The 13,493-nt window shown below is 49.2% G+C and overlaps 2 protein-coding genes across 5 annotated transcripts in view; both read left to right on the forward strand.

The window, feature by feature from the left end:
- SLC35F4 (solute carrier family 35 member F4) overlaps nt 1-1,146 on the forward strand; it is a 108,426-nt gene extending 107,280 nt beyond the window's left edge. For all 4 annotated transcript variants that reach the window (XM_079309327.1, XM_079309326.1, XM_079309328.1 and 1 more), the window contains one exon: nt 707-1,146. In XM_079309327.1, the coding sequence (XP_079165453.1) occupies nt 707-948 (242 nt within the window). In that variant the 3' untranslated portion in view covers nt 949-1,146. The remainder of the gene's footprint in view (nt 1-706) is intronic.
- A 2,993-nt stretch (nt 1,147-4,139) lies between these two features.
- CCDC198 (coiled-coil domain containing 198) lies at nt 4,140-13,242 on the forward strand (the record flags this gene model as incomplete). The annotated part of the gene is made up of 6 exons (XM_079309975.1): nt 4,140-4,335; nt 8,215-8,291; nt 10,587-10,673; nt 11,637-11,735; nt 12,134-12,294; nt 13,035-13,242. 6 exons carry the CDS (start codon nt 4,140-4,142, stop codon nt 13,240-13,242), a joined length of 828 nt encoding a protein of 275 aa, XP_079166101.1.
- Between the last annotated feature and the right edge of the window lie 251 nt (nt 13,243-13,493).

Genomic DNA, 13,493 nt, shown 5'->3' on the forward strand with positions numbered 1-13,493 from the left:
CTAAGACACAAACTCAGACCACCACTCCTTAAACTATTAGAATTGTAGTTTCTTAGCTCACCAGGTTACATAGGGAACTACTCAAACAATCTATCTTGTTCTGTCTAAAAAGTGTAAGCAATATTCTTGCTAGATCTCTATTATAATAGTCTACGTCCTGTTTACAGCTGTGGGCCTGGAGCCTCTTGCTGCAGATATCAGTGTGTTTCAATCTTCACTAGAACTCACTCTACTACTCTGGCATTTGAAAACTTTCACTTACTAAAAGCATCAGAACTCATCCTAAAACTTACTAACTACTAACTTAAATGTGAGTGGCTTAATATACTCCAGTCCATCCACAGGCTTTAATTCAATCCCTGCTCTCTGATTTCTCTCTGAAGAATTCAGAGACCCCTGACTCACTGACTCCAACATCTCCCCCTCCTCTTAGAACCATAAAGATTCCCTTAACAGACTTGCTAATCATTTTTTAAGTGCATGGAGAAAACAAGGCACCATGATTAGCCCCAAAAAACAGTTTTAACCGTGATACTAAATTCCAATCTACTAAACAAACTGCAACACCAGAGGAGAGCTCAGGCAGGTTGGAGAGGCAGTGTCACATCCAGAGTGTCACAGGGATGTGAGGCTGCTCTCAGTGCCACCACCCACCCTGCTGCTGTTCTGATGCTGCTGTTTTTCCCTCTCCCTTCCCTCTGCTCAGCCGTGGATCTGCTGAAGCACAAGATGATCTTCAGCGTGGTGCGCCTGGGGGCCACCATCATCATCTGCATGGGCTTCCTGCTGATGCTGCTGCCTGAGGAGTGGGATGAGATCACCCTGAGGTTCATCAACAGCCTGAAGGAGAAGAAGAGTGAGGATCACTCCGAGGAGATGACGGAATCCAGCGTGCACACGAGGAGCAGGAGCAGAGCCAACGGGGCAGTGTCCATCCCGCTGGCATAGGGTGCAGCCTGCACACTCTGATGTGTATTCTGGGAATATGGCTGGACTCTCCTCTCCACCTGTATGCTTCAAACAATGTCATCTAACTGAGCAGGGGATGGACTGTAAGATAAGAGAAATACGTTATAAGAAATGTTTACATTTATACGCTTAACGAGGAACGGGTGTAAATAACGACAATAAAATCTTTTGTAATAAACAAAAGGTTTAAGGTTGTGTCTTTCTGAGCTGGTGAGTTTAAAATGTGGATCAGGTTGACATTATCTATCTCTCTTTGCTGGCAGAAGTAGAGCCATTGTGGAGGATACAAATCTTGGATATTTCCAGATCAATCTCAAAGTGTAACATCTTGACTTATTTTCAACGAAGTGCCCTTTCAGCAAGGTGACAGTTTTGGAAAAGCATTTCAAGCCTCTCCTGGCATTTTGGAGAATTCATTTCTGAAAGGCACTGATGTTGGCATTGATACTCCCAATTATTATCAGAATAAATATTCCATGATGTGCAGAACATGAGGCCTCTCCTCCCAGACCACACTGAGCTGTGCCTCCTTCCAACACCACTTTTCTAGAAGTGCTGAAATCTGAGTGCCATTAGTAAAGCAAAAAATAGCTTTATTTACCTCATTTTCTCCCAGAAAAGCTGCACTCCCAGCTGAGCTACAAAAGTTTCAGGAGAGATGGAACACTCTGGGTCGCTGCTGTCCCTGGGAAATGCTGTTTCCTATTTTCTAGAGCTTTGGGACAAATGAATATTTTTCTTAAGCTCTGCTGTGGAAAAATCTTTCAAAATCTAACCAACCATCTTCCCAGTCTCTTCCCTAGGCCTGTTGCTGTGTATTTAGGCTGGTTTACACCATTCCTGGGATTGACCACTTGGAAAGGAGAGAGGAGAGAGGAAAGGAAAAAGGAAAGGAAAAGGAAAAAAGGGAAAGGGAAAGGGAAAGGAAAGGAAAGGAAAGGAAAGGAAAGGAAAGGAAAGGAAAGGAAAGGAAAGGAAAGGAAAGGAAAGGAAAGGAAAGGAAAGGAAAGGAAAGGAAAGGAAAGGAAAGGAAAGGAAAGGAAAGGAAAGGGGAAAGGAAAGGGGGAGGAAAGGAAAGGGAAAGGAATGTTTAAAAAAGGGAAAAAGAGGGAAAAAAAGGAAAAGGAAAAGAAGGAAGGGGTAAAAAAAGAGCTGCCTCCTGGAGCATCCCCAGCAGTGCCTGCTCTCTGCAGGGCTCAGGCAGGCAGAGCACGGGCTGTGTTATCAGCAGCACCCCTGTGCCCAGCCTGGGCTGAGATTAGATGAATGTCCCCTGTCAGGAGCAGTGACAAGGAGCAGAGGGAGGAAGGGGCCGTGGTTTTGACCCTACAGATGTGTAATAACAAGCTCTATCAGTTTGGATCCCAGCCAGGGGATATTCTGCTCCCTTTGCTGATCCATTTGTTCACGCTGCTGCTGCCTGAACGTGCTGCAGGCAGGATAAACACCAGCCTGCTTGCATTGCTGGGCTTCTTTCTGCTTTACTCACTGGGGATTTGCATAAAAGCCCAGGCATCGTTTTGGCAAAAATCCATTCCACCCACTTTCCATCTCCTCCTTTGCCCACGATTTTGGGGGGGGTTTTTTGTAATTTAAAGTTCATTTTTGAGGAGAGGCTTTAATGCAGATGTGATCCACTGCTGCAGGTGTGTTTGAGTTCACCTTTCCCTGTGTGAAGGTGAGGAACAAACTCTGCCCCTCTGCCCCAAGTCATGGCACTGCCCTACCCCTGAGCTTTTCCCTGGATCTTCCTTAAAGCAAGGGCATCAGAGCACTTAGGAGTCAATGATTTCCTTTTGACTGCAATGAATTTGCTGAAAAATCCAATTCTGGGTTGATCATCATCACCTGCAGGTTCCATCTGGATTTGGTAGAGAGTTTAAAGCAATAAATGAAATAGGAGAATGGGAGGGACTGTGGGCTGTCCCTAATGGCTCTGTGTGGGACCAAAGCTCCTCCAGCCCCACGTTTCTACAGCACAGTACTCAGGAATTTCACTGAATTTCAAATGCAGACAAAATAAAATAACATGATTGCATTGGATAACCCCCAGTTAAAGAGCAGGATGAGCATCCCAGCCCCAGTGAGCTGCAGGGAGGGGATCCCTACCCCAAACCTTCAGCTGCTGCTCTTGGCACTCTGTTTTACAGAGTAAAACTCTGTGAGAAGGAAACATGGACAGGAGAGGGGATTGGGGAGTTTGGGGACCCTGTCAGGATTTTGGCAGCACCTGGTACAACTCCAGATAAAGCACCATGGGTCTGAATATCCATTTGGGTTTCCACTGCCCCCACACATCCATAATTGCATTTAATTCATGATTTCCCCAAGCTGCTTAACAGGAATGACCTGTTCTCAGCCAGGGAGAGTAATTAAAATAAAAAGGAAAAATAGACAGTAAGCATTGAGAAACTCAGGAGGGAATCAGGGTGTTGATTTTACATTTTCATTTGAAAATAAGAAGGAAAAAGAAAACAAACATACAGGCCAGGCTGCTCTGCTCCCTCGTGCCCTGTGTGACCTGGGAAAAGCAAAGTCATGAGAGATGTCACTGCTTTGTGCTGAAAACATGAATTGGTTGAGTTGCTCCAAGGATGAATATTTCCTTCTGGGAGCAACCTGGTCTGGTGGAAGGTGTCCCTGCCCAGGACAGGGGCTGGAACCAGAAGATCTTTAAGGTTCTTTCCAACCAAAACCTTTCTACAATCCTGTGATTTTAAGAATTATCAAATATGATTCACTTTGACCAATATTCCCAATTAGTTTTGTCCTAAAGCTGCATTTTTTTTCCCAGCAGAGGCCCCAGCCAGCACCAGCAAAGATGGGGGAAGCTCCTGGGCAGGGACACTTTAACCCTACTGCTGTTCCAGGGATTGAATTTCCTTCCAAAACCTGAAGAGCTATAAAATTGCTGCTTGAAGAAACACCTGCAGGTCAGCTGAGGTGATTGAAAAGCACTTGCAGGTAAAACCAAAGCTTCTCCAGGGCTTGGCACTGGCTCCCCTCATCCCTGCAGGGGAATGGCTGGGGAGGGTCAATGTTTAACCAGGCTGGGAAGGACATCTGAGGGAGCTGGCAGGGCTCTGAGAGCCTCACCAGGATCCCTCTCCATGCTCAGGGGGGACAGTGCTTGAGGGGCTTTCCTTCTCCCAGAGCCCTGGCTCTGCAGGATGGGTCTGAGCTCCTCCAAGGCACAGCCCAAGGTGACCAGGGTGGCCCCAGTGCCCACCCGGGGGGCTGTGCCCACTCTGAGGGTCCTGCAGGGGCCCAGAGAGCCAGGAGAGCCCAGCCCAGACCCCCCTGTGCCCACCTTGCACCTGGAGCTGCCACCCCTGCGGGAGACCTGGCACAGGAGAGGCTCTGCAGGTGAGGGGCTGTGCAGGGATTTGGGGCTGTGCTGGGATTTGGGGCTCTGCTGGGATTTGGGGCTGTGCAGGTGAAGGGCTGTGCAGGGATTTGGGGCTGTGCAGGTGAGGGGATGTGCTGGGATTTGGGGCTGTGCAGGGATTTGGGGCTGTGCAGGTGAGGGGATGTGCTGGGATTTGGGGCTGTGCAGGGATTTGGGGCTGTGCAGGTGAGGGGATGTGCTGGGATTTGGGGCTGTGCTGGGATTTGGGGCTGTGAAGGTGAGGGGATGTGCTGGGATTTGGGGCTGTGCAGGGATTTGGGGCTGTGCAGGTGAGGGGATGTGCTGGGATTTGGAGCTCTGCTGGGATTTGGGGCTGTGCAGGTGAAGGGCTGTGCAGGGATTTGGGGCTGTGCAGGTGAGGGGCTGTGCTGGGATTTGGGGCTGTGCAGGGATTTGGGGCTGTGCAGGTGAGGGGATGTGCTGGGATTTGGGGCTGTGCAGGTGAGGGGATGTGCTGGGATTTGGGGCTGTGCAGGGATTTGGGGCTGTGCAGGTGAGGGGCTGTGCTGGGATTTGGGGCTGTGCAGGGATTTGGGGCTCTGCTGGGATTTGGGGCTGTGCTGTGCTGGGTGTGGGGCTGTGCTGGGCTGCATCAGCTGCTCTGTGCTGCTTTTCCCTTTTCCAGGGTGTTTTAGCTTTGGGAAAACTCATTTTTCCTCTTCCACTGTTTGGGAAGGTGTTTCACTCACCAGAGCTCCCAGCTCCTTGTTCTCATCAGTCACTCCCTGGAAACTGCCCAGCACCACCTGGGACCCCTGTCCTGCTCACCTGCCCTGTCAGGACATCACTGCCCCACTGGATCAGATTCTGGGCAGGTGAAGCTCAGCATGGTGCCACTTGCCATTCCAGTGTGTCCCTGGTGGCAGATTTGCCCAGCCAGGACAGGGCAGGACAGGCAGCCTGGCTGGGAGTGCTCCATCCATACCCAAACCCTTCCCAGGGGCTCTCATCCATCTGGGAGGGGATTGCAGCTCTCCACAAGGAGCTGAGGCTGACAAATGCTTCCCACAGCTGTCAGGGGAGTGTGGGGAGAGAAACATCTGTGAAAACCAATGGGGTGTGAGGAAGGGGGAGGCAGAGGGAGGAGGATCTACACCCCCAGCATCCCCCTCCCTCCTTCTCCATTCCCAAAAACCAATTTCTGACCCACACCAAGTGGTGTTAAGCACCACTGCTTCACCAGAGGCTGGATATTTCCTCCAGGATCATTCATCAGGTGGCATCAGGAAGCAGTGAAAGCAAATAAACCTCGGGAGTGATGGCAGTGACATTCCCAGAACTGAGCTTTTGGGGAGAATACAGATCAGGGCTTGCTGTAGAAGAGCAGGTTTTAAGTATTCCATGAGAGGAACAACAACCAAATGTTCCTATTCTGGGAAATCATCACTGGGCACTTAACAAATGCTTGTTAAAAATGTGTATTTTATTTAAAAAAAAAAAGTGATCTTCCATTAATTTCCATTTTCAGAAACAAGAAGAGTATTCTCAGGAGGACTTGAGCAAAGTATTAGCTCAAGCTGCTGTCTAAATAAGCAAAGCCTCCAAGAGAATAGGTTTTATTTGGTTTATGAGGGTTCAGCTTGGCTTATTTTAAATCCAGACTCCCCCAGAGGGGAGGATCTGCTGCTGCTGAAGTGCAGGGGTGAAAACAGGAGAACAGGAGTCACAAGGATGCCCTGATCTGGGGCTTGGTGCTGCTCCCTGCTCTGGGGGAGCAGATTTGGGGACAGCAAACCCCAGTTCTGTCTCTGCAGGGGATGGGGGCAAATGTCCTACAAGCCACATGCATGGAGAGGAAAAATTAAAAACCACCCCAAACCTGCACAACACAAATTACCACACCTTATAAGGGAGAAATAACTTCCCCATATCCTTGAGCAGGACAAGCTGCCCTGAGCCACAGCCACTTCCCTGCTCCCAGCTCCAAGGGCCACCTCCTTTCCTTCTCCTTTCCCCTCAGAAATTCCCTGTTCTCTCACTGTGTGCAGGGAGAGGCAATACTGCACCATCCCCTTGTCCTCTAAGCTGCTGTTTCACCAGGTGTTCCTGCAGATTTGTCTCCAGAGGAGCCTCCTGTGCTGGAAATTTCCCCTTCAGGTTCCCATTGCTGCTTGTGTGGAGCAGCCACAGCTGCACTCAGTGGTTAAACATTGCCAGGGCTCTGCCAAACATTTACCTGGTGGAATCACCACCATCTCCCACATCCCAGCACCTTCACAGCAGGAGGAAATTCCTCCCTGTGAGGGTGGGGAGCCCTGGCACAGGGTGCCCAAAGGAGCTGTGGCTGCTCCTGGATCCCTGGAAGTGTCCAAGTGTTCCAAGGACTGAGCTTGGAACAACCTGGAATAATGAAGGTGTCTCTGCCCAAGGCAGGGGATGGGAAAAAATAAGATCTTTAGGGTCACTTCCAGCCCAAACATTCCATGATTCTGTGATTCTCTTCTCTCTCTTCTCCAAGAGCCCAGCCTGGTGATCTTCCCTGATCCAAAATGCCACTTCTCTTGCTAAATATCACTATTAAATTTGGCATCAGCTGTAATGTTCTTCTGCTCTTTATCCTCATCTCTCCTCCCCTGTCACCTCCTCAGGGCTCCCACCCTGTGTGAGCAGGAGCTGTTCAGCCACACCTCATTTAATTCCATGTATAAAATGTCATTTGAATGCACCAGGACAGAGTTTTGGGGTGAATGGGTGGGATAAACAGATAAACTGTTGTGTGACTTGCACATGCAAGTGTTTATTTGTGCAGGAAAGGAATAAAAGGGGCAGAGGTGTCCAGCTGAGAGCAGCAGCACAGAGCCAAGCCCAGATCCCAGCCAGGCCTAGAGAAAGCTCATCTTTAATGACTAACAGGGGAGCACTGGTGTGTGACACTGTGTTCTTTTGGGCTGATTTCCAGGGTGGTTGTAGAGGGAAGCTGGAGAGGGATTTGTTAGAAATCACAGGCACAGTCAGACCCACTTCGCTCCTGCAGCCAGCAGAATATTCCATCACTGGAATACACAGACAGGGATTTCAATGGGACTTGCCAACCAAAAAACAGAGCACAAAACTATTGCTGAGTGCACCTAAACAGCTGATGGTCACCTAAAAGCAACTTGGTTTGAGAGACAGGTGTCTGCTAAAAAAGGTAGGAGCTTCTTAAAATGAAAAATGTAATCCCCCTCCTTCCAAATTATTATAATTTTGAAATTAAGGGGCTCTCAGACAAAGATATGGGAATTAGGAATAACAGTTCTTTACTAGGAAAATTAAAATAGAAATACAGCATTACAAAGAACAATCCCAACCCTGCCAGAGTCAGAATCCAAGCTGGCACAGTCAGTCAGTCAGGGTGGTGGCACAGTCCCATTCCATGGTGCTGCATCCTCCTGCAGGGGCAGATGTGGTTCAGCTGGAGCAGTGCTCCTGGAGAAGGGGCAGTTTCCTCTGAAGCTCCAGGGATGATGTGGAAGGCTCTGGTTTTCCTCTGGAATCCAGTGGAAAGAAGGTGCCTTGGTGTCCAAAATCTCAGTTTTTCTCTGGGTGGGAAAGGCTTGGCTCCTGCCCTGGCTGGAGCATCTCCCAGTGGGATGATGGAATTTTATCAGTCATGCACTGGGACTCAGTGGCCATGAACAGGAGATATCTCCTGGAGGGAGGATGGGCTGTGGGAAGATAAAGATGATTGCCCAGCTGGTTTAAAGATGGCCCATTAGCAGAGGATATCTCCACAGAGATGAGTCACTTCCCCACCTGGTTTCAGCAGATGGTGATGGAACACAGACTGCTGGGCACATCCTGGATTGTAACCAAGACATAACTGCATAACTTCATCCATTTCTTTACCCTTTAAGGGCCCCTCTCCCTGGACACCCTGCCAGGGAAGGATGGGACCAGCATCATCAAGCAGCACCCCCCCCTCAGGCCTCAGGTAAGGAGGGTGGAGGCTCCCTGGGAATTTTGGGGACAGGGGCACTTGTCACAGCCCTACAGTGGGGGAAGCAAATACCCTACAGCCACACCAGGGCAAATCCTGCTTTTGGGTGATCAGGAGCTTGTGTGCTCTGGAGACCCAAACCCCACGACTCTACCTGACCTAACAGTCAAGATTTTCCTCCCCACAAGGGCTAAACTAAACTAAACTAAACCAAACTTTCACATAACTAAAGCTCAGAAATATCTTCAGGTCTTTATTATTCCCCCTGTACTTGGCACTGGTGAGTGTTCATTCATGGGCATTTCTCCCCAATATCCAACCTGAATCTGTTTGGAGCAACCTGGTCTAGTGAAAAGTGTCCCTGATCATGACAGGGGGTTGGTCCTAAAGTCCCTCCCAACCCAAAAATTTCAGGTTCCCATGATTCTGTGAAGAGCAAACCCACTGGAGCAAAGATTATTTGCTTGAATCACCTCCTTGCTGTGATTATGATCTTTTAAATATAATTAAGTACAGAAAATCCACCAAAGGGGTCCCTTACACCTGCTCCCCTCAGGGCTGTGGCTTTGGGTGACACTGGTGGCCTCAGAGCTCAGAGGTGGCCACTAGCTATGGGATAATGTGTCCCTGGGTTTGGTGGCATCTGAACTGAGCCCACCTACACCCTGCAAACTGCCACATGGAATCCCAGTTTCCTTTAGAAACCTCTGACCAGCACGGAAATTTTAATTATTAGTTTTATTTCCATCACTGTACTTGTATATTATTTTGTGTTATTGAGACACTCACTGCTAACACTCATTTCAGGACAAAGGCTCTGTTAATCCTGCTCTGTTCTGCTGCTGTTTCTCTCAGGGAGTGTGCAGAGAGCTCCAGAAAAAACCTTTTTTTTTTTTTTTTTTTTCCTGTGGGAATATCCTCAAAGGCAGCAGAGCAGGATGACGTGGCCTTCTCAAGGACTTTTAGAGGATCTTGGTCAGTGAATATTTCCAGACAGAAACCTGTGATATTCACAGAAACTGAAGGGAAAAATCCATTTTCCAGCCTGGGGCTGAGCTTTACCCCAAATCCTGGCTTCCCCAGCAGGGCAGGGTGGTGGGCTGAGGGATGTGGGAGGTTTTTCCTTCATCCACCCTGTGCTGGTGACCTGGTGGCTTCCTGGAGTGATGCCAGTCTGGACCACAGCTTGTGGTGTCACATGCTGCCATCTAGTGCCATTTTTCGGTTTCATATTTAACTTTGTGGGGTTTTTGTGGTGCTGAGAGAGCTGCACTTGGTTGGGGACTAGTGGGGAATTTTCCCTTTACATTATGCTGGTTTTTCCTCCTGCATTTTTACAGGTTCAAATTGAGAGCCGTTCAGAGACATATCCTCATTTATTGGGCACTTGTTTGTAATCAAAGAATTAATAGTTTGCCAAGTAAATTATAAATCAGATCTTAAAGACGAAGTCCTTCTGATGTCCCCTTTAATTTTTACAGAGGCTGTACTGATCCCCCCTCCTAGAAGGGAACTCTAGGTGGAATCACCACCCTGGGACTGTTCAGAAATTGTGTAATGTGGCACTTAGGGACATGGTTTAGTGATGGACCAGGCAGTGCTGGAATAATGGTTGGGCTTGGTGATTTGAGGAGTCTTTTCTAACCTGAGTGATTCTGTGAATACCAAGCCATGGAATGACACAGCAACACCCCTGGCAAGATTTAAGGAGGAATATTTGCTCCTTAAGACAAAAATCCATGCTCAGAGCAGCCTGTAGAGCAAGTCTCTGGCTGTTTTCACCAGCCACCAGAAAAGCAGCTTTGTGCCATGCACAGTTTTGCAGAGAGAGGTTTTATTTAGGCAAATGTAAAGACTGGCTGGACAGAGGAATGGTGCTCTAGGTCTCCTCTAATTGGGCTCTGCCCTTTGATGACCTGATAGGATTATTAATGTTAAATTAGGACAGCTCTGTGTGCTCATGAAGCAATCTGAGCTGTGGTTTGGCTTCACTCTGGTCTTGGATGGAGCTTTGGGCACTTTTGGGGCTCAAAGAGAAATACCTGCAGGGATGGAATTGCTGTCAAACTGGGGCTTTGCTGCTTGTGCTGTAATGCAAAACATTTCCCCATTTTTGGCCACTCCTGAAGGATCAAATGATGCTCATGTCCCTGAGATGCCAAACTCCTTCCTGCATCCCAAGCAGCTGGGCCAGAATTGGAGCTGGAAAAATGTCAAGGTAGTTTCATATCCGGCTTTATGATCCTGTGGAATGAGCAGTGGTAATTATTATAAATACTGGACTTGCAGAGGCTTGAACCTGCCATCCCTCCACAAGCAATCACTCCTGCAAAGCCCTGGAGTCACAGAGAAGTGGCTGCAAGCCCAAAACCAAAGGTAAGTGCATGAGTTTTGCCCTTCCACAAGCCATTCCTGCTGCAGGCTCCCTGCCCTTACAGCTTCAGCCACCCTGAGGGGCAGAATGTGGAATTTAACCACTGGCTGTGCTCCTGCCCCTGGCTGAGCCCAGGACACTGAGCTGGGGAGAGGATACAAAACAAGGGAAAGCTTCCTAATCTCCAGCATGGCAGTTGCCTGGATGAGATGGACCTGCTGAGCCAGGATATTAATTATTTTAGAGGCTGAAAGGATGAGTGGCAGGTTTTTAAATGACTTACTTGAGCACCCATCACTTGCAGTGGGTGGGGAGAAGGGAGAGACCTTCTGGATCTCTCCCAGTTGGTGGGAGATGAGAGAAAGTGGCTTCAACTTGTACCAGGAGAGGTTTAGATTGGATTTTGGGGAAAATTCCTACACTGAAAGCATTGCCAGGCATTAGAACAGGCTCAGAGTGGTGGATCCCCACCCCTGGAGGGATTTCAAAGCCGTGTGGATGTGGCACTTGGGGACAGGGGTCAGTGGTGATTTTGGCAGTGCTGGGGGAACAGCTGGACTGGATGATCTTAGATCTTTCCCAGCCTTAACACCTCCATAAGTCTGATTTAAAGACTGCAAACACCATGTGCCATAGACACCCTCTGCAGCCCCAAACATGCAAAAGCTGCTCTCCCCTTTGGACCATGAGATTGTCTTGGAGAGCTGACTCACTGCAGTAACACCTCAGGAGACAGAAGCACCAATATATTGTTTTAATGAAGTTTCCCCCCCTCCTGCCCCAGAGCTGTGGGATAAACTGCAAGCACAGGGAAATCTGTGATGATTCCTGCAGGGTGGAATCTACACAGGGAGATGCTTGCTGCCTTTATCCAGGAGCTCCCGAGGGGTTTCTGAGCTGCTGGCTCTTCCTTCCTCTTTCAGGAAGTGCAGGTGTATTTATTTGCATCTTTAAAAACCTCCTAGGTGCTGGAGAAGAGGGGACAAAGCCTGAATCTCCTCCCTGGCAGGAGGCAGCACTTGCACAAGCTTCAGATGCTGGATTTGACCCGCAGGAGACGAGAGGTGATGCCAGGATGGGTTTGGGAGGGGATGGGGATGTCTCTCCCATGGACCAGGATGCTCCAGACCTCTGGCTGGGAAGATGGAAGGAAGTTTTCCGAGTCTTAGGCACAGGGCTGGTGGGGAGCATCCCCTATGATCACTAATTACCTGTGGTTTTTCCAACGCTTTGCCCTCATTTGGCCATGACTCACAGTGAAAACAAAAAAATCCCTGTCCCAGTCATGTTCTGTCATGCACCCAGCCTGGCAAATTCCATTTGCTCGGGTTAAACTCGCCTGTGCAATTATTTCCAGGGCCAACCCGCTAATGCTGTGGCACGTTGAGCCATTAAAACACGGAGCTGTTAAACAGGAGCTGTTCACTCTGCTGCTTGTTTGACAACTCATTTGCAAACCCAGGCGGAGCTGAAGCGGGATCTCCACAGGGAGGCGAAAATCAATGAGCAAAGCACGCAGGAATTCAGCCCCAAGGATGTCCTTGGCACTCCCCAGGGAGGTGGCAGTGCCAGAAGCCCAGAGCCCATCTCTGCTGAGCGTTTTCCTGGAGATGACCCTGGTAAGTGGAATAACTCTCCAAGGTGATGTAAAACTCACCAGCACTCCTGAATCCCAGAGGATTGTCCCTATGGGAGATGCTCTCCCTGCTCCATCTCCTGCAGGGGTGAGCAGCAGGTTCAGGGGGAAGGGCTGTGTTTGTAGGACACAGCATGGGAATGCTTGGGGTAAATGTGATTCACTGAGCCTGATCACTTCTGAGATTTAGGGTTTTTCCCTGCAGAAAGGGAAGTGAGGTGGATCTCAGGGTCTCTTCATCCTGAGCTGTCCAAGGACGAGCCCTGTCCTGCTCTGCCTGCACCACCTTTGGCACAGGTTGGGAATGCATCACCCAGGCTGAAAGTGCTTAAACCAGGGGAAACTTGCCGGCAGGTGAACTTTTTCCAGGAGGAGGGAACAAACTTGGCTTCCTATTCCCTTGTGGTTCTTCACCTCAGCTCTCTTCCCCTTGGGGACAAAGCCATATTGCCAGACTGTACTTTCACCAAATATAATCAAATATAAATGAGTGTGTTACACCTCAGCCTGCCCCATGGGGTCTGGTCTTACAGGAGCTCTCAGGGTTTTCCTTTCAGGATCTCTCAGGATGTTCCTCACAGGATCTCTCAGGATTTTCCTTACATCCCTCCAGCTGTCCACAGCCATTTCCAGCTCAACTCCAGGTGACTGAACAGTGCTGAAAAACCACAATATTTTATTTTTTTTCCTCTCCCCCAGGAACCACAAGGGGTGGAGGATTCTCCAGGCAGCCTGGCAGGGCTGAGCTGTCCCCAGCCTGGAAGGGGAAGGTGGAGCTGTGGCTCTGCAGAGAACCAGGGAGCAGGGATCTGTTCTGGGACTCCTCCAGCACAGGCTCAGAGGAGGAGGAGAAGATTCACCACAAACCCACTCTGGTGAGGACCAGGACAGAGAGGATTTCCCTGTTTGATGACTTCTTTGACAGGGATTCCTAGTGGCAATTTGGGGTGTGCCAAAGGAAGAAACCTCAGCTCAGGAGGGGCTGGAACCCTCCCAGATGGAGATGGAATTTCTGTGAGTATGGAAAGGAGGAATTTCTGTGACTGCAAACGAGGAACTCACTGATGTGGGGTGAATAAAACCCTCTGTGCTGTGTGGCAAATCAAAATATCTGGAGAAGAAAACCTTGGATGAAGCAGCAGTGAAATGGGGGTAGAGAGAGGAAGAGAGGGCTGGCAAAAAAAAA

The sequence above is a fragment of the Erithacus rubecula genome (assembly GCF_903797595.1).
Source record: "Erithacus rubecula genome assembly, chromosome: 6".
Lineage (NCBI taxonomy): Eukaryota > Metazoa > Chordata > Aves > Passeriformes > Muscicapidae > Erithacus > Erithacus rubecula.